Source organism: Acomys russatus, chromosome 2 (genome assembly GCF_903995435.1).
Source record: "Acomys russatus chromosome 2, mAcoRus1.1, whole genome shotgun sequence".
Lineage (NCBI taxonomy): Eukaryota > Metazoa > Chordata > Mammalia > Rodentia > Muridae > Acomys > Acomys russatus.
Window position 1 is genome coordinate 21,907,542 of NC_067138.1, and position 21,965 is coordinate 21,929,506.

Genomic DNA, 21,965 nt, shown 5'->3' on the forward strand with positions numbered 1-21,965 from the left:
GTAAAAGCTACACGTGACTCTTGTATATATGGAGATACAGAGACCCTATGAGGCTTTATTTTAATGAAATACATCCAATACACTCAACTCTGGCTGAGCCTTATCAAGTGACTTTTCCATATGAGTATATGAGTGGATAATAGTTACAATTGTCTGCATCTAAAATTAACTACCCAATCCTCGTTATTTCTGGTATTACCAGTATTTCTAGTAACTACCATTTAAAATTTAGTAATTATGTCCATTATAAGCTATTTCTTAATGATAAACCAGATAAGTACATTTAAGACTGACTGGATAGTGGTTCAGTTTGGACAACGGCACTTCTCTCAAAGGTCCCTGTGTTAAGGGCTCAATCCCCAGCATGGTGCTATTGGGAAGTGGAGGCCAATGGGAGCTTCCTGTGTCTATTGAAGGCTGTCTTTGACAGACTGTGGGGCCAGAGTCTCTTCCTCATCTCTGTGATTTGGCTAATGAGCCAAGTAGTTGTGTTCTGCTCTCTTCTCCTGTCAGGAGTTGCTACCTCACCACAGGCCTCAGGGCACAGGCTTCAGTTGATTGTGGATTAGAATCTCCAATGCTTTGAGCCAAAATAAACATTTTTCTTTGTGAAATAATCATCCCAGATAATTTGTCACAGTGATGACCAAAAAGAAAAAAAAAATTGGCTCACACAAATAGCAAGTGAATACCAGTAAACAAAAGACACCCCATTGGGAACACCTACTAGCTAGATAGCACTGATGTCTACAGCAGAAATCACATTGTCCATCCATAAAATTTATGTTTCATATTTTTATACAAATAAGGCACCAAAATCTAATTTTTGTAATTAACTTTCACAAAAATAGAAAGTACTTGATATATGATATATAAGAACATATGCATACACACATCTGAATATCACTTAGAAGACTTAGTAATATATCCGAGGGAGAGAATAAACTGGTCTGAGTGAAGCTGACTTCCCCTTATGTCATGACTATGAGATGCATAGACTGATTGTATTTAATAGACCGCCATACATGCCAGGCTGTGCTCTCTACAACATGAATGCTCGCAACACTGACAATAGCAGAACACTGAGTATCAAATGATTCTGAAACTGAAGGTTAGCTGCTATGCCCAGCACATGACTGCTGCACCTAGTACAATGGCGGCCATTTTGTAAAGATGCTACACAGAGGCCATTCTTGGTAAAGATGCCTCTTACATTTTCCTCACCAGTCCCTCTGAGTAAAGATTTTCCTGAGGCTCTTTTTCCAAACTCCAAACACCCAAAAGTATAGTGTGTCTTACTTAATTGAAACTATGTATGCTAATGAAATTATAACTTGCTAAGGAAGAGTCAAAAAACTACTATGTAGCAGGAAAATTCACATAAAAACAAGACTTTGAAAATTAATGTTTTCTAAAACCCAGAAGCAGTTCGGTCAAAGCCTAAGCATTGGCAGTATGAGTCCGTCATTAGCGTACAGAGTCCAGAATCGGTTTCAAATTTTTAAAAGGCCTAGATGACTTAGAAAGTGGGGTTATTCCTTTGAAATTTTCATATTATGATTTTATAAAAACTCAAATGAATAAGAAAACACCTGCTGAAGTGTGGTGATTCATAGCACACATGACTAGAGCTGCATGAATTTGTGTAAGAATACGTGACCATTTGAGATAGAAACACGTTTGCTTTAAATCCATGGAAAAACTTGTTTTCAACCCAAAGCTTCCAAAAAGTAAACACACACCTTGCCTATAAAATCTATGTACTCAAGACAGGACATTGTTCTTTGAAGTTAGCTAATACCTCCTCTTGGATTCATTTCTTGTTGATTTCTTTCCTGTTAAAGTTAGCATAGGGGCAACTTCATTTCATTCTGAATTGAACTATTCGAAGTTAAATCAATAGAGCCGGAAATAGTGCCACCCACACATAAAATGTCTTGTAGTGTATTTTTTCCTTCTTAGGCAGTGTCTCACACTGTAGTCCAGACTAGCCTCATATTCAGTATGTGGCTCAAGAGGCCCTTGAATTTCTGGCAATCCTACTGCCTCGGTCTCTTCCAGGTACAGGGATTACAGGTGTGAGCCACTACTGGCTTAACATAGAACCAACATGGTTTAATTTATGGCTTCACATGTGCATGCAAGTGTTCAGCCACTGTGCCATGCTCCTAGCCTTACCTTCCTTTTTAATTGACCATGCTCTAAGAAGAGTGGCCAGTGAATATGCAGGGAATTGATGACACCAGAAAAGAAAATATCTATTAAAGGGAAAGAATGTAGCCTGAGCCTGTAGATGAGGATGCTGGTTTACAGGAGAGAACATAAACTCGAAACCCACCATTACGTGTCCTGCCAGGGAAACCTGGAACAGAAGTTCTCGTCCTCTGTCTGTCTGACTCTCAAAATAAGAAATAGATGTCTGTTCAGTTCTCTTAAATTTCATAATGCTAGAAATCAGTGAGAAAAACCTATAAGATAGTAGATATGATTCAGGTCCTGTGATAAGGACTGAAATCTCTCAGTGGGTAGACAATGGCCTATGTCCACATACAGAAGTTGGAGGAACAGCAAACAGGCTTTTCCAGTAGCTTGTTAATAAACACTGGTCACAGGGGAGAGTGCAGCATTAAAGCAAGAGTGTCCTAAACTCCTAATGCCTGCTAAAATTTCAGTGTCAAAAGAAAGTATTATGGTATTGAAAAATGATCTATCAGACATTTTTAACTGTTACCATTGTTTTGGAATTACAGTCAATTGTTATAGATTTTCCAACTCCTCGCTTGCAACACATGTGCAGCCTCTTCAGTCATGAGTGGAAAATGCACAGGCGACCCTACTATGCTTGTTTATTACAGCCATTTTGCATATTCACTCATGGTTTTGTGACATGGTTTGTATAATTAAGTGACAATACATGTCACACAAAGCTCCGAGTTTGCAAGGAAATAATCGTTCATATTATAACGGTTCTCACATTAATAAAGAAAAGCAGCCATTCATAAAGAAGATGGGTTTCCCACATTAATCTCGGACCTCACCATGCTCACCAGGGGAACTTGCATGAATCACTGGATTAGTCTTTCCTTTAGCTGAACTGTCAAGTGCTGGTAATAAAACAAGGTCATCTTTTGTCACTGCTACAAGGCTAGGTGAAGAAGGAATAGCACAGTGTGGGAGAGGCAATCAGAGGTGCAATTAAGTACACACTAAACTATGTCTGTTATGATTTTATTATGATAAAGAAAATTAGAGTGATTGGTGTTCCTATAAGCCACTAGCAAACTTTTAAAGTTAGTAAGTGCTGTGTACACAGATACTAGGTTTAACTCAGAAAATAACATTAGCTACATTGTTATATAGAGTGGTTCCTTAAAGTACACTAATTTATAAGTACTGCAAAAAGCAGATAACACGCCCTGTGAGATATAACCCTGATTCACGGCCCTTCCATGCCTCTGTAAAGACTTACTACCGGGATGGAGAGTGGAGGGCAGCAAAGCAGCATACAGAATGTGCTTAGTCAGTCAATCAGCTCTCCTGACTCTCAAGCCTCGCAGAGAGGGCAACCTAAGTTACTAAACTGCCATGGTTGTGTGCTGACGGTAGCAAAAGTGTGAACTTCCTGAAAGCTATGGATATCTGTCATGAAAATATGCAAGCGTAGGTCATATCTTCATTAAATTCAAAAGGCTAAGGCTGCTTTTTGGAAACTGATGCTGGTTTTCTTGTGATGAGTCACATACATATTTACTGAAACTAATCTCAAGTCCTCTGTGCTGCATATTTCTTACCTAATAGTAAGATACATATATCCCATACCTTTGAAACACATTTCAAAATCCAATATGTCACTGGCAGTAATTGTGCCCTTTAATGATAGTCTGAAAGCCAGCATGAAATTTATGAAGTAAAACTGAATAATGGGTTTCCAAAACTGTAGTTAAATTAAGGTAAGGACTTCCTATCCTTACCTTATAGCCATGCACAGTCCTGTGCTGCACAGTGGCCTTAGGTCAGTGATGGACAGTTGATAGGAGATGGCTCCATAGGCCATACCACCTAATGAGGCCATGATCGTCTCAGCTTGTATAAGTGCACCCATGATAATATTTGCACAATGATAATACCACTTAAAGACACAATTTACCCCTATCATTAAGCAAAACACAACTCTATCATAATCATAGTAATGATATTTTAATCACGTTTAAAATTATATATTTGAAACCAATATTAATCTAGTCACGGTGCTAAAAAGAACAATGTTAGTATATGAACACAGAAGCCATAAACATTGTATATATTTTAGAATGAATAAAGCCTATAACTTGGTTCCATAAATTATCAAGGCTCTTCCCTAACGTCCCTTAAAAGTACAACAAATACATCTATTTTCACACCCTATACATATAACTTGATAGAGAAATACTCATGATGGCGTATTGTTTTAAGGGTCTGGCATCTCATAGGACGATCTCATACAATTGAGAGTTTATCTCTCTCAGTTAAAAGTTGAGTTTTCAAAAGGGATTTTTTTTTTCATTGTCCTCACTCCTCTCACATCCACAATCCTAGAAACTCCCTACTCCCAGGCAGCAGTGGAACACTGCCTAGCATTCATGGCTCCGTGCAGAGGAAACGCACCTGCCTGCTGGAGTGTTTACATGGGCAGAGAGTGTACTTGACAGCAGTGAAGAAAGCTTTGCCAGGACCACACAGCTTTTTTCACTACCACGAAGCTGTAGAAGAAAGGGAGGCATGTACTCCCCTACCTCCTACTCATGCACTTCTGTGTGGTACAGGCAGGAGACAGGACACCTGTGCCTCTCCCACCTACGCTGTCTTTAACATTTCTGTATGACAGTTTTCAGAGTGTGGATGTCATTTATAGTGACAGATTTTTTTAAAGAGAAAAACCACCAAGTATTGCATGTGTCCATTGGGGAAGTTAAAGGCAAATACAATATAATTGATGAATGAGAAATGATCCAAAATAGTGACTCTTTCATCTCTGTACATTTTCCTATAAATTTGAGCAGTGAAGTTTTGCCCTAATATGAATCTGAAATGTTAAAATTAGCATGTGTGAAGCTGAACTGTCTGGATGAACTGTTAGTTCCAACATAAATATCCACAAAGAAACCAAACATCAGCTATGTACACTGTGGGGAAGGGTTTACATCTTTATCTTCGGGGGAGAATGTTGCCTTGGTCAGCAATTGGAAGCTTCTGTCCGCCTGGCCCTCTGGAATGCTCATTCTTCTCCAACTGGAGGTGGAGGCTCACACAGCCTGTACAGCCTAGAAAAGACACAGGACAGTGGGAAAATCATGTAGTTAGTTAGTACAGCACACCCTCACCTAATGGTTTTATGGGGGAGAACCAGTACATTAACAGTAATTTCCTGGCTCCATCAGCCACCACCACGTTGACTGCTCTATAGAAAGTAGCGTATGGATCAGCTTGATCTAAACATTTGGTCCTGTAATTTAGAAAACACTTCCTTTTCTCTGTGCATGTTTAGGAGGCTGCTCATTTCACAGCACGTTCCTTTCACAGTGCTTCTTAAGCTTCCTCACACTGCGATCTTTTCGTGCAGTTCTTCATGTTGTCAGGACCCCCAAAGACAAAATCATTTTGTTGCAACTTCATAATTGTAATTTTGCTACAGTTATGAATCATAATGCAAATATCTGATATGCAGGATACCTGATATGTGGCCCGTATGAAAAAGTTGTTTGACCCCAAAGGGGTCATGACCCACAGGTTGAGAACCCATCATTTTAGAAACTGCCCCTCCTCCTACTTTGCTCCAAGCCATCTGTTTATTTTGCAGATAGTAAAGTTTCTCCCCTGAATTCCCAGAGGCAGTGTCATGGTAGCTCACACCTTGGTCACCATAGCTATCTTTCAGTGATATGATCTCTATCTCTTGGGGATCTACAGATTTTCTTACAAGTTTTACAAATTTACCCCTGTACCTTGTGGTACCAGAGGTTGACTGTGGATGGACTGATATAACAGCTTGCTGAAGCCTGAATCTCAAGACACATCTTCTTACCTGGCCTTTTCTAAGGGCTTATGACTGGCTAGAGCCACCCATGACTCACTCATCAGTAGGATGGTCATGTTCAAAGAATTCATGTTACTTGTAAAAAAAAGCTGGAGCATGCTCCTTCACAGCCTAGTTGTCTGAGACAGCTACATCAATACACAGCTCAGGAGACCTCACCAGCTTTACACAAGTTGGCCTGAGTGGCTAAAAGCTAACTCTAGATCAAATCAAAAGGGAACAGGTAGTGACTTCAAAGCCATGTGTGTTAGAGCAGTGGTTTTCAACATTCCTAATACTGAGGCCCTTTAATAAAGTTCCACACGTTGTGGTGACCCCCAACCATAACACTATTTCATTGCTACTTTATAACTGTGATTTCATTACTGTTATCTATCTGATAAGCAGTATATCTGATATATGACCCCCAACGGGGTCATGACCCACAGGTTGAAAACCACTTATTTAGAAGAGTGGATAAGCTGAAGAGCATGGGACTGGACTCTATCTGTCCTCCTTAAGAAGAATTAAGGCTACGCTTGTCCTACTGTGTACATTAGGCCAGTATCTCAAATTCAGAATTCAGCTTTGAAACAACTCAAGTGTCTGTGTATGTACATGTGAGTGTGTATGTGTGTGTCTGTGTGAGTGTGTATGTGTGTGTCTGTGTATGTGAGTGTGTATGTGTGTGTGTGTATGTGAGTGTGTATGTGTGTGTCTGTGTATGTGAGTGTGTATGTGTGTGTGTGTATGTGAGTGTGTATGTGTGTGTCTGTGTATGTGAGTGTGTATGTGTGTGTGTGTATGTGAGTGTGTATGTGTGTGTCTGTGTATGTGAGTGTGTATGTGTGTGTCTGTGTATGTGAGTGTGTATGTGAGTGTGTATGTGAGTGTGTCCGTGCTGAGTATGTATGTATGAATACGAATGTTGTGTGTGTGTGTGTGTGTATGAGTGTGTATGTGTGTGTCTGTGTATGTGAGTGTGTATGTGTATGTGAGTGTGTATGTGAGTGTGTCCGTGCTGAGTATGTATGTATGAGTACGAATGTTGTGTGTGTGTGTGTGTGTGTGTGTGTGTGTGTGTGTTGTCAGGAGTGTTTATGGGTGCTGAAGATTGAACCCAAGGCTTTCATACTTGCTAAGCCTGTGCTCCACCTATAAGCTACACTCCTAGTCTTGATACCTCAAGCTTCTAGCTTTTTAAAAGCGATTCCAACACGGGTAGCCAACGATATTTACACCTATTTGCACTGTAGTTTAACAGAACTTAAAAGCATTGTTAGTCACTTCAGCAAACTATAAATCTCCTCTGCCTGTGACCTACAGTGTCATGATAATTTTAAACCAGTGGAGAGAAATGAGGATGATTTAATGCCAGATTGTAAGTCTAGTTAATAAAATGAACTTTATTAGTCTAGAAGCCAGAAGTCACAGTCTTTGGAGGTTTGAAAAACATACTTCCTGCCTGAAAGGTGGCTTTTGCCCCATAGTTTATCTCCACAGAGAATACCGAAAAGCTTGTTTTGTCCTTCGCAGAGAAGAGAACACATTAAATTGAGCTGATGTAGTTTGAAGATTCTTCTACAGATGAAATACAAGACGCTGCTTCAGACAGCCTCCTGGGGCTGGGAAAACGGAACAACCAGAAAGTTCTTTTCTTTCTCAATTCATATCCTCCTATTTCCATGGCAGTTCTGCCTAGTGAGTGACAAAGCACAGTGGCCCAAGGACGCAGGTAGAACAGGGGTTGGGGGAGGGCATGGGAGGTGGACGTCCTACCTATCACATCCAATTACCTTGCTCTGCATGTTTGTGCCCAATATGACTAATGCTAGCAGAGAAAGGAGTCTTTCAAATGTCTGCCTTGCAAATTGGAGCAAAGGCTACTCCCTGTGGTCACCAAATGCAGTAATAGCTCTGGCGACTGCAGAGTTGGGAAGCTTCAGCTTCTGTGGGGCTTCCAGGGGGGTGACTCGGGGTTATCTGAGTCCAAGCACACTCAGCTCTGAGAGTTTAGCACAGGCCAGTGAAATTTGGAAGTGAAATGTTATAGGTAAGGAGTTGGACTCTAATGTTGCACTGTGGGTTTTGTTTCTGGCAACTTAATTATTGGTGTGTGTGTGTGTGTGCATGTGTGCGTGTGTGTGTGTGTGTGTGTGTGTGTGTGTGTGTCAGGGGGCTTTTGCTGGCCCAGCATGTGGAGTTACTATCACACACATGTGCTTTAGAGCCCCTGCATGAGCAAGGGCTGTCCTGGTGTCTCACATGGTAATCCGACACCTTTAATGCTGTAAATGGGCCTTGGTGAAAACTTGGTTACTACCCAGCTGACAGAAGGCAGGAAGGGAAGCCAGAACTAGGCAGGACTGCATCCACTCACGTCTCATTTCAGCGTTGCCTATCACAGACAAACAGGCTTTCTTTGAATTCTGCTGGGCTGAAAGCTCCTTGAACACACAGGTTTGTCTTTGTTTTGTTTTGTTTGCTTGTTTTTAAAAAATTTGTCTTGACCTCTTACTGCCAAAGGTCATTTCAGACAAGGTGCTAATGTAGAGCCACAGAGATGTTCAGGAAACCCACCTATTAGGAGTAGGCGTTCCCTTGCGACCACCTACCTACCACCAATCTATACAGAATGATTAAACTTCAGCACTAGGCAATGCAGCAAAGATTTCATGAGTCCTTACGCCTTCTCTTCCTATTTGGTGACCATGGCCATTTCCTCCTTTGTGAATCCAAGAACCACCACCCAGGTTTTTTTCAGCTTTTCTAACTGCACATCCTCCATAACGTTCTGGTTTTCTCTCCACACTCAGTAGCCCCCTCATAGTGGTATTCTCAACCTTCCCTACCACCAGGGAGTAAAATCAAGTCTTTGCTGACCTGTTACTCATAGGACTGCAGCCTTGCCTCAACTACAGACCTGCAGACTGACTGAGCAGCACACAAGACCATCTGCTGGTTCCTAATTCTCCATCTCTGTGACCAAGCTAAGATCAGCATCTTTGTCTAATACACACTCTTTCCTTGTCATTCACTGTTTCAGAAGCAAGAGCTATTAACCCCTTTATCCAAGCCAAAGCTCTCATGGTCAATCTAGAATGTTCTTTTTCACTAATTCCTCTCCAGTTCCCACACAAAAGCTATCAATTATGTCATCTAAATGTTTCTCTGTCTTTTTCTTTTGTTCTTTGTACTAATTCCATGTCCTTTAAAACCTGTATTCAGTCCTAGCTTCACCTAAGGGGCCGTCCCAATGTTCCCTGAGAAGATGCTAAGATTCAAATTTTGTAGAGCCAAAGATGAGGAATGACATTGTGGTTTTGTTTTTTGGTTGGTTTTTTATTTGTTTGTTTTGTTTTGTTTTTCAAGATAAAATGAAAAGCACAAAAACAAAACAAAAACCAAACACAAACAAACAAAAAAATTCCTTCCTTATTCCTGTATCTTCCTTTCTGGCTGGTCTCCATCTCCAGCCATGCTCTTCAGCATCCTTAATTACATCATCCATTTGTCACAGAGACTCAAAAATCTTTTTACCTTCCTTTTACCAAAAGGCCTGCTGTTCTCAGACACGCAACAAGAAGTCAAGATATGTCAGTGTATGTTCACTGAGTGAAAAAAATAGCATGTCAACAAAGTGGATGTTAGAGTTAGGAACTTTGAACCAAATAAAAGCTCAAATAAAGATAGCTCCCTGGGAGAATGAACCTTCCAGAAATACTTTGCCAGCTTTTCCAATGGGTAGTTTGGCCCTGAGAACCAAGTGAGTCCTCCAGCTTATTGTCTTTGGAGAAAGTGCTGGTTCCTATTTGGGGGAGGGGGAGTCTGAGGCCTCTGTATGTCCATGGATTGTTGCTCTCCCTCTTCCCTCTCCTCTCCTCCCCTCATCTCCTTTCCTCTCCTCCCTCCCTCCCTCATTCCCTTCTTCTGTCCCTTACCCCCTCTCCTTCCCTTTTTTCCTGTCTCTTCCCTGCTGGGAATCAAATCCTGGCCCTTGTCCATTACAGGCAAAGGTGCCAGTGCTCTACCACTGAGTCATGTGCCCAGCCACATATTTCATCTTTCTAAGTGCAAGCTCCTTCAGGGGCCACAGTCATTTCTGTATTGTGCTGCTGTTCTCCCTGGGGCAACAGTAAGATGCACTATATTTCCTCAGTAAATATCTGTGCAGTGAGTGAAATGGTAAATAAACATTTGAAGTGATTTTTATTTCTCTCCTAAAGCTGTTATTCCCTTGTACAACGTATCCATTTTATAACTGGTTCCTTTTACTATGTTTCTTCTCGAGTGTTTTACAGATAATCCAATAGAGAAAAGGCTTGACTTCATCAGTTTTTTTCCCTGTGTTTGCCTGGAGTATTGATCGGGTGCTGAAGCTTTATCCCAACCCCACTGTTGATTAGTGCTTAACAGCTCTAGCTGAAAATTCCTAGCAAAGCTATTATCTTGTTTTCTTATTGGAACTTGAACACTTCGGGGGATCTGTTATACAAATATACCATGCTGGATCATGCTGCTAGAGAGAACACTTTTGTTAAACTATTCCTACGCAGTAGAAAGCCTTCAGAAGCTAACGTTAACAAGACTGGAGGATTTACATAGAGTTAGGAGTCATCACTAGAAAATAAGTGCAGCTAGAACATGATAGCCAATTCATTTTCATGGGAGGAGTCACGTTTTCCCTTTTGAAAGTATTCTCACCATCCAAGTACATTCCCAAAATGATGTGTCACTTCAGAATGGTTGTAGTCACCATCCTCTTCCCAGTGATAGTGTTGCAAACCAGAACAAAGAACATCTTACCCAAGATGGGGTCTGGGGCCCCCCTACTTTCTATTAAAATGCAAACATATAATCACGATCAAATGTATAAGTAATTATTTAACATATCACCACTTCAAGATAGGTGACTGTTTACCCTAATCATGAGAAATCATGTAGAAAGCATTTCTCTTCATTTTTTCACTTTAAAGGTAAGTTAGAGTTCTTTCTTACAATTGGTGAACTGTGAATATTTGATATAGCCAACAAAAAGCTCACCGATTATTCTATGTTTCATTCATCCACATGGTCTTGAGATAAATGTAGGTATTTGATGTCTACTATGTAGTCACTGATAAAATGAAAATACATCTTCTGTCTCATGAGAACTCATATTAGGGTTAAGTAGAGAAACCTCTAAGACATATCAACCTTAAATAGAAAGGGGCATTATAATGTGATACCCAGAATACTAGGAAGCCTGATAAAAGAGCTACTCAAGCAAGACTCAAAGCAGAAGATGACATCCCAGGTGGGGTTTCTGAGTTAAATGAGGGTTTTCCAATCATGGCAGAGGGAAGAGAGGAACAGTCACAGGGGATCAATATAAAGGGTAGACTGGTAGTTGGCACACCTGAATTATATTTTAGTTGTACTCATTGTAGTCTCATGTTTTTTTTAGTGTTTGTATGACACTGAGCATGACCTGGAGCAAATACCTGGCCCTGACTGACACTGTCTGAAGCCAGCAAGCCCTCAGATGAGGGGTAGCTGGGGTTACACTTACCTTGGAGCTGACTGAGGAGTCCGATCTCTAATCCCCAAGTTCTTAGCTGTGTTCTGAACTCTTGCACCCTGAAAGTCAGGAAAACTATTTTCAGCTTAATAATGTACTAACAGGTGATTCAAATAAATCTGAAGTTAGAGGAAGTTTTCAACACTATTTAAGGTCAAGGGACACTAATAAGCAATACAACAGAAAGCACTATATGAACGTTTTTAAATTGCTGCTCTTCTGAGTTAAACTATACTGACTCAGATACTTACCATTTACCCATAGCCATAGCTTATTCAAGAATGTAACAGTGTCCTACTTTATTCCCACACTTTATATCCTTCTCATCAGAAGCAATTAATAACTTAAGAGTTGAAAATAGGACATGACCATCACATAAACGCATCCTAGGCCAAAACACTTTCATGAAATAAGAGTCACACCTGAATTTCTTCAGATGGGCAGTTATTTTAAATGTAATAGTGTAATGCTTTGTAAGGAAACATGTTCTGAATAGCTCTGCAATGATTTCTAGACAAGCCCCATCAATGCCGATTTATAAAATCTGAGGGTTTCTTAAATGTATTATAATTTATTCAGATTACATCCTGATTGTTATCTATCCCCTTGCTATTATTCCCATTTCCACCTTTCCTTCCATCCTCTTCTGCTCTATTCCCTTCCCCTAGACCTGTGACAGAAGGGAACTCCTTCCCATCATATGATATAGTACATCAGCTCTCATCAGGATAGCCTGCATCCCCTTCCTCTCTGTCCCCATTGGGCCTCCCCACCAAGGGGAAGTGATGAAATCAGGTGCACCGGATTTCATGTCAGAGGCAGTCCTCACTGCCCACACAACTATGGAGGATGAGCTGTCCATTGGCTAGATCGAAACAGGGTGTCTAGGTTCTCTGCAGGCACTGTCGTGGTTAGCACACAGTTTGTGCAGGCCCCCCTGGGTCCAGATCCTCTGGGCTATCATGATGGTGTCCTTGTGGGGCTCCTGAGCCCCATGGGTCCTTCCATTCCCCCAACTCTTCCATACCACTCTCAGCACTCCACCCAGAGGCCAGAAGCGAGTCTCAGCATCTGTTCCAGTCCCCTGCTTAGTGGAGTCTCTCACAGGACGTCTATGTTGAGCTAATATCCACTTATAAGTGAGTATATATGCCATGCATGTCTTTCTGTGTCTTGGTTATCTCACTCAGGATGATTATATCTAGTTCCATCTGTTTGCCTGCAAATCTCAAGCTTTCCTTGTTTTTAATAGCTGAGTAGTATTCCATTATGTAAATGTACCACAGTCTCTTTATCCATTCTTCAGTAAAGGGATATCTAGGTTGTTTCCAGATTCTGGTTACTACAAATAAAGCTGCTATGAATATAGCTTAGGAAATTTCCTTGTTGTATGGTGGAGCATCTTTTGGGTATATTCCCAGGAGTGGTATAGCTGGGTTTTGAGGTAGCACTATTCCCAGTTTTCCAAGAAAGTACCAGATTGATTTCCAAAGTGGTTGTGCAAGTTTGTACTCCCACAAGCAATGGAGGAGATTTCTCCTTTCTCTTCATCCATTCCAACATTTGCTATCACTTGAGATTTTGCTCTTAGCCATTCTGTTAGCTGTGAAATGGAATCTCAGTCATTTTTATTTATATCCCCCTGCTAACTATTGAGCATTTCTTTAAGTGTCTCTGGGCCATTTGGTGTTCCTCTGTTCAGAATTTTCTGTTTAGCTCTATATCCCATTTTTTAATTAGATAATTTGTTTTGGTGGTGTTTAATTTCTTGAGTTCTTTATATATTTTGGATATAGCCCTTTATCGGATGTAGGGTTGGTGAAGATCTTTTCCTAGTCTGTAGGCTGTTGTTCTGTTTTGTTGTCTGTGTCCTTTGCCTTCCAGAAGCTTTTAATTTTCATGAGGTCCATTTATTAATTGGACCTGTTCAGGAAGTTGTCTCTCAAAGTTGGTGGTATAAAGACAATCCTTTTTAGCAACAAAGGGACCATGTGACTAGTCAATTTCATGAATGAAGTTACAACCACTGTTCAGTTCCTAACGGAAACTAGTTACATTGAACCACTCATGACTGTTCACTCGTGAGAACAGAGAAAGCAAAAGATCTAAAACAAAACAAAACCCTTAGATGCTCCAAATATCCACTGCACCCAAAACTGCCCTAAATAAAGCTGCAAGAAGAAGCAAAGAAACCCCAAAGGATAAATTCTCTCAAAATAAAACTAAGAAAACTGGAAAGATGGGACAGGCAAAAGGACATACAAAAGGGGACTGAGGAATAGCAATAGTTCAGTCCTTTTTCTTTTGAAGACAGTGAGTACTTAAGAGAATATTTGCAAGAACAAAATCACTACATTTCACTGAGCTTCCCTTATTTTTTTTTTAAGTTTGTGCTTTTATTTTATTAGAACATATGGTACTTAAGTATGTTTTGGATACAGAAACACATATCTGGAACTCTATAATTGTATTCTAAAATAGAATCCATGCAAATAGTGCTAAAAGGGTACAGCAACTGGCCCTGTCTCCTCACATCTCCGGGACATCTTGCTGGTTTTTTTCCTCACTATCAACTTCAGTAAGTAACAAACTGAAAATAAAAAACCACATGATCATCTCCTTAGATGCAGAGAAAGCATTTGATAAAATCCAACACCCATTCATGTTTAAAGTTTTGGAGAGATCAGGGATACAAGGCACTTTCCTCAACACAATAAAGGCTATATACAGCAAGCCAATAGCCAAAATCAAATTAAATGGTGAGATACTCAAGGAAATTCCTCTAAAATCGGAAACAAGGCAAGGCTCTCCACTCTCTCCATATCTCTTCAATATAGTACTCGAAGTTCTAGCCAGAGCAATAAGACAACAAAAGGAGATCACAAGTTTCCCTTCTTAACATTTCCATTAATCATGGTTGGTTGAAACCAAGAGTCAGACAAACATGCTGCTATTAACTGTGGTCCATGGTCTTCAGGTCCCATCGCTTGTTCCAGGAAGGCTCCTTTTCTGGTCCAGGACCCTGAGGTGCAGTTCTCATGCTGCATTTTGTGAACATGTCTCCTGCTCCTATGGCAGCTGCTCAGAACCTGCCTTTCCTGACCTTCATACTTGGATGGGCGCCAGCCGCTATTCTCTAGAGTGTCTCAGTGTGCTTGTTGTGTTCTTATAATTAGGAAGATGAAATGCTTTTTTTTTTAAGAAAAAAAATAACACTTAGGCATTTTCTGTGCATCCCATTAGGAGATACATGTTATTTTTGCATCTCAGAGTTTGTGACATTACCTGATCTCTTTTCCAATGGGGCATCTTCTGTAATGTCACTACCTCTTCTCTGTAGGCTTTATAAAGAAGTTGGGACTATGAGACTATGAATATTCAGTCTCTTTCAACTGCCTGATTGCCATGTCAACCCCCACTTCTGACATAACAATATTATGATAGAATCGCATTTTCTATCAAGATGAGTTATCTATTTCCCAAATCCTTTATTCAAGGATATATTTAACTCAGCATTAATATTAATAAAATTAATAATGATTAATTTCTTTGTGAGATATAACATAAATATTTATCCATAGACACTGACACTTCCTCCCTCCCTCCAAGACGCTCTCTTTCCCTTTCTTCCTTCTCTTCAAATGGTGCTTAGAAGCCAAGACCTGGGAAATATGTGTGCATTACTGCGAGTAAGAAGCTGCTTCTAGATCTTTTAGTAGACGAGTTTAGTATGCTAACAAACATACTCCTGCACACCTCTATTCATTTCTACATCTGTACATATCTGTGGTGCACATGTCTGTGTTGGGTATATCTACTAGCATACTGACACCACTGAACGGCCACACGGTTCATTAGACACTCCATTTTCCTTATTTGTAACTTCTTTCCCTGACCGTGAAAATTCACCTTTTCATGCTTAGTTTATCATTATTAGTTCATTAAATCTCAATGTGTACAAAAAATTGAACTTTATAATGTCTAGTGTATACTTTCATTAAAAATAAGTTTAGTACATAGTGTTAATGTATAAGTCACTGTGTTGTTACATAATTTTTCATTAAGTAATTAATAGAAAGCATTTCATTTTCTTAAATCTTGATAACTGATTTCATAGAAAACACCCCTGCACAGACAGCCTCCCTTGGGCCTTTGTCTGGTTACATTGTGTTTATTCTTGAGACTCCAAAAATCCAGCATGATCACTCACAGATAACCACGTGGTCATTTGACATCTCACTTAGCACACGTTTAAGTGAGTTGAATATACTGGTTTCTTTAAATCTCACAAACGTAATATCGGGAGAGTGCTATTATTATCCCTGACTGAACCACAAGGAAATGAAGGAATTGAGAAGCTGAAAGCCCTGCCCTGACTCACAAAGCCAATGAGTACTAGTGCTGGATTTAGGTGGGAGTGCCAGCTCCTAGTGACTAGCGCACCCCAAGACAGTGCACTTCCCCATTTACTCTAGTTAGAAGTGTCTCAGTGAATAAAGGCCACCTAAGCATTTACTCTGAACAAAATGTAGACTCGGGTCCTACCCACCACCTCACAGTCTGCTGGCATACTTCCTGTCCTGGGTACTGAGGTTGGGCTTCTCTGGGGGCACTTGCTTGCCAGTGTTTCTATGATGGTAATATGCCTACACGTGCTTTCCATGTGGCACCCTCGTGGTTTTGCTCTCATCACCATCCAGTCAGCTGGCCACATCCAAGTGCTATTTAACCCATTACAATCATTGCAAAAACCTGGAAGGGTTGTGTGTTATACTTCCTGCTCATTCATATTCAAGCAGTGAGTTTAAACAATCCATCCATAAGGATTGCATACCCAATCTGTCCTTAAAAACAAATATATATATATGTATATTCACATAGAAAGCTCATTCTACCAAAACAAAAAATTTCTTAAATTATGCATTATATTATTACTGCACAACTTCAATGCATAGCAAATAAAGTATAATAGCTTAATATATAATAATTTACATTCAGAAATGTGAGCTGGGTGTGATGGCTCATGACTATAATTCTAGCACCTGGGAAGCAGAGGCAGTGAGATTGCAACAAGTTTGAGGCCAGCCTTGGATCCAGAATAAGACCTTGTCTCAAAACCCCAATAAACAACCACTACCACAAAATTCAATGATGAAATAGTTCTAATACTTCAAAACCTAATAAAGATGAAAAAGTTTAAATACTGTGTCTCCAAGAGTCAAGTTTAAATGGCCAAATCTCTCCCCTTGAAAGGGAAAAAGTGAAAGAATGCTGATTAGGCTTGTATTCTAGCTGCCTAGAGACTAACTGGGTAATATTTCTGCCAGATATACAGGGACAGAAGGCTGAAGAGGATTCTCCAACATTATAAAGAGTTGGTGTGACTGTTCAGGCAGCAAACTGTCTCTGTCAGTTTTTCATTTTGGAAGCTGATAACTTGCACTTCTGGTTCACTCAGGTAATTAAGTTTTATTCCTTCTCAAACCTCCAATGGGCTTGAAGACCAGATAGTTTAGTCTTACAATGAAGCTTAGTTGTTTAGGGGTTAAGATGTTTTTAGGTCTAGATAGATGTTTTAAGTTCATAGAGATGAGATATCCAAATCACTATGAATGTAACACTTATATAATTCCTGATTGTTTCATGGTTCTTCCTGCTGTATGTAGTTTATTGTATATATGTGTAATAATGTAAACATATATGTAAAAAAGAAATATAATAAAATTTTTTTTAAAGAAAGAGTGCACTGGAGCACTGGCCCCAGCCACTGCTAAATGTCTGAAGAAAGGCACTCACAGGAGCCCTGCAGGCTGATCTGCTGGGCCTCAGTCTACCAATCTGATTCCCACACAGAAGGCTATCTTTCACAGGAAAGAGATTCCCTTCTCTCTGCCCTGTAGGATATACAGCTTGGAGCTGAGGAACCAGCACCAAAGGGAGATAGCTACCCAGTCTCTACCCAGTTATTCGAGAAGAAAGACAAAAAAAAAAAAAAAAAAAAAAAAAAAAAAAAAAAAAGAGGATAAAAGAGCAATAAACAAAAATGTGCAGTTTAGAATCCGCCTGGCTCTCCTGTCTTTCTGATTATATTTTACATGTCAAATATCGGTACTATATATGTATAGCATGTTTGTAATGGACTTTGTAGCAGGGAAGTCAGGGAATAGATATTTATTTCTATTCCCATTTTTGTTTTAATAATTGACAATATCACAGACGATTGTAATTACTCAGACCCACATGTAGGAATGAATATGGAATCAACTCCTTAGTGGAATCCTCTCAGGAGGCTTACTCTAGATCTTTTTCCTTGGAGGTTGTAGTTTTGAGGGGCCTTTTCCAAAGCTTCCTATGCATTTTTTTCTAAGACTAACATGGGAAAAGCAAGTGAGATGTCACCCCTTTGTCCTGGTTTTTAAGTTACAGTCCACCTCTGATGTGAGAATCTACAACCTTACCTGGGTTTCTTAAAGAAGAATTTGTGCATCTACTTCCCCAAGTCCCTACACCATATTGTGGTTGTTTGCATCTGGGTTTGTCATTTGCCAGGTGGAGAACAGTATGTCACATTCTCCTGCAGGGGGCAGGGGGGAGGAGTCTAAACCTTTTACTCCTGTGCGACCTTCTAAGCTCCTCACAGTCAACTTCTACCCTTGGATTCCTAAAGCAGAAATGCCAAAGCATGCACACTCACTGGGTCTGCAATGCGCTTGCAGATGCTAGCCCCGTGTTAGCTTCTTCATCCAATTCCTTCACTGGCTAGCATGACATTCTGTAGTCAAATCGTGGGGACAAATCCCAGGAAAGTTGACAGTGCTTTTGCTTGCTTGAGTAAAGTTTTGCTGAATAAAGTGGTCATAATTACAAAAGCATATCTAATGAAGTCACCAGCACCGAAAAACTCAAACCAAGTCAGCTTTGGCTGTAGCAGGCTAAGGGGACGGTGACAGAAAAACATAAAATTGATGACTTTCATTTGTCTTATCACTGCCTAAATGTCTTTCGTACTAGCTCAATTCTATTTTCTAATCAGAACTATGGAAGATAGTACATGTTAGAAAAAAGAATTTAAACAATTTGAAACCAATTTACATTGGTTCTTCAAATGCTGTTGGGACAGAGTTTAGGAAACGCATTCTTCGTCAAAAAGAATAGAAAGAGAGTCCAGTCTCTGATGATGGAAAAGGGCTCCTATTCAGCCTCAAATGGAAATTGTGAGCTGAGCTGTTTATCCTCAGGATGATGCAGACATCTTATCACGGCATGGAAGAGTTTGGAAGATCATAGAAACCAGCGGGGCCCTCGCTTCTCTTCTTCCTTGCCTCTGCTCCTTCCTAATCTACTCCGTAGGCTTGGTAAATCACCTACAGTTCCCAGAAGTGCCACACATCCTTTATTTTTTTATTGCCACTCCATACTTGTTTGTGTGACCATTTCCCTTTTTGTTTCTAGGTCGCAGCACAGATATCTTTTTCCCAAATATCCAGGACCCTTGGGCTAGGAGCATTTACTATTTACTCCTTGGGCATGCTTCCCAGTCATGGCTTACCCAACGGCATGTGCCTAGAAAATGTCACGTCTGATAAATGAGTGGAGGCAAACCAGGTGCTAGAAAACTCCCCTAACACATGTAGGAGAGACTTACCTGCTTTCTCATCACATCAGTGGCCTGCATAATGTACCGAGGAGGCAGCCCATGGCTTCTGGCTAGAATGATGGCCTGCTCCAGTGTCACACTCAGGGTGCACCTGTGGGCCAAGGTAATAGAAGTGACAGTCAGACCCGTGGATCCACTCCTAGATAAGCTTAAACTATTAATGTTATCAGAAATCAGCAAAACTCAAAGTTGCTCAGAATCCAAAGTTGCCAGATTTATCTATGTGGAATTCCTGTTTAAAAAATAGGCCATGGAGGCACATTACTGGAGATGTGTGTCAAAAAATTTAAATTTAAAATAAGCCTATTATTGTATCAAGGGGCCTTTACCATAACAAATTGAATATTTATAATAAAAGTTTTGTTTCCAGTGACTAATAAACAATTTGAGAAATGGTCTTCTTGTAACCATTGCTAGGAATTCCTCTGATTTTTTCACATGCTAATGGTCCGAAGTTACATAATTAGCTTCTAGTTGGACATGATGTTCACAAGTACTTAGTGTCTGAGTTGACTCAAATTGTTTCACACACTGTTTTACGTGTAGCTGTAGGCCACCGAAGGCCAGCCAGTGTATCTGACGGTTCATGTAAAGAGAAAATCAATTCCATTTAATTGTCTGCCTCCTCAACAGACTATACAACCTTTTGTCCTCAGTAAGGTGTCCTCTGCTCCAATTTTAAATCTGTTGACCCTAACAGTTCAATCAATAATGCTCATTACACCCACTGAATGAACCTAGAGAAGGAAAAACCTGGACTTCCTTTTCTCATCCTGAGACACGTCTGCACTTTCCTGATAGAGAACAGCTTGTCTCTTCCACTGCAAACACAGACACAGTCAGGGGCGTTGCCATCAACTTTCATACTGACCTATTCCTCATTGTACAAGTTATAAACAGCAGCACAGCAGAAAATTGTCTGCCAGAGACTTGAAAAGATTTTGGTTCAACTGGGGGCGATCAGTGTAGCCGATGATGCAGGTCAAACAGGGAATATCACGTGTTACCTCTTTGTCTGCCTCTCTCCCCTTCCCTCACCTCCTCCATCCCCATTTTTTAACCCTGGCTGGCCTAGTGCTATTCACTGTGTAGCCCAGGCTATTCTGGAACTCACAGCAATCCTCTCGTGTAGCCTCCCAGCCCTTGGGATACATGAGATACCACATCTGGCTAACTGCCACTGTTTAAAACCCATGACATATTACTTAAAGAAAAACTGAACTTAACTGGGTGTGCATGTTTTCTTTCCCCAGCTAGGCAGAAAAAAATAATAAAAAGTAATTTTTTAAATGCTGTGCATATTTTAATGAAGTCCCAGGATTGACTAAAAAAATAAAAATAAAAAGTGACATTTAAAATAAAAAGAAACAATCATACAAACATTGGACATACTGCTTGCCAGCAATTCAGGCTGCCAGGCTCCTCACGGCTCATATTTCCATGTACGACACCCAGAATTCCAGCATCCTAGGTAATGCATGTACAGGAAAGCTAAGTACTGAGCACCCAGCTCTGTGGGCAATGAGCTATTATTTGCCTCATAGCTCTTTATCGTCTCTCAAATCTTTCATATGAATGGTGGTAAAATCCAACGTTTTAGTCCTAGTATCTAAAAGACTCCAACTCCTGTAAGTGACATGAGGATTTCCCCTGGTAAATAAAGGCATGCATACCCACTGTCAGGTTTTACAAGACACCATTTGGTTTTACAGGTGCTTTGATTACCAGAGGTGCTCAGCTTAATACCTCAGGCCTGAAAAAGAAACGATAAGTGAGAGGCCGGGGCTAAGTAAATCCTACTCACTAGGAAGTTTCTTGCTTAACTACAATATCTCCCCTCTAGAATAATTCCGGAGTTCAATAATGGACAAAAATGTAAAATATCTATATTTTATACCGTCTTGAAAAACTTAGGCCTTTAATTTTGTAGCTCTTTTCAGTTGCTATTTAAAAAACAATAAAAACAAAACAAAAACTTAAGTAGGCTATTTTTTTCTGCTGGCTGACATGAAAGTAATTTAACATTTATATTGCATGATATAAACATACATTTTTAAAGCAAATTATCAATGTCACAGAGTAGTGTGTGAATCCTTCCTAAAAGGCAGATAATAGTGAATAAATGCCCCTGCAAGACTGCAGTAATGAGGTATTCCAGATTTGGGTCCTGCCTTCCACTGTGAGGATGTGTGCTTGGTGAGGGGTAAACTACAGAGGGTTGCTAGTTTCCCATAGAGTCAAGACAAGACAGCATACCTGTGCTTATGATGACGCCCCTTCCAGACATCCTGTGCTGAGCACAGAGCCAGCCCATTCCTCCTTCACACACACTTCAAATGATAAACCATCGCTAATGGACCCAATTTACTTTGAAGGAAAGTTTAATTTAGGAGTCTGTGTGAGACTGCACACTGTGTGTGTCTGTATGTGTGTGCTGTGTGTGCATGTGTGTGTGTGTGTGTTGTGTATGTGCGCACATTCATGTGGAGGCCAACGTGTTCATCATCAAGCGCCTTTCACCTAGGTCTTGTTTTGTTTTGAAATGGGTACTCTCCCTGGGGCCTTGAGCTCTTTAGGGTATGTTGACTGGCCAGCAATCCTGAGCAGACCACCCGTCTCCATTTCCCCAGCACTTGGACTACAAGTGCACACCACAACCGCCAGTTTTATGTGTGTTCTGGGGGTTGAATCTGGTT

General features: G+C 40.4%; 1 protein-coding gene across 1 annotated transcript in view; it reads right to left on the reverse strand.

Annotated features, from left to right (window-relative positions):
• Positions 1-5,097: 5,097 nt before the first annotated feature.
• The window catches only part of Prex2 (phosphatidylinositol-3,4,5-trisphosphate dependent Rac exchange factor 2), a 292,170-nt gene continuing 275,302 nt past the window's right edge, over positions 5,098-21,965 (reverse strand). Inside the window, exons 38-40 of the mRNA XM_051159079.1 lie at positions 19,258-19,360; positions 11,604-11,671; positions 5,098-5,300 (exon numbers count right to left, since the gene is read on the reverse strand). Coding sequence (XP_051015036.1) covers positions 5,255-5,300; positions 11,604-11,671; positions 19,258-19,360 — 217 coding nt within the window. The 3' untranslated portion in view covers positions 5,098-5,254. The remainder of the gene's footprint in view (positions 5,301-11,603; positions 11,672-19,257; positions 19,361-21,965) is intronic.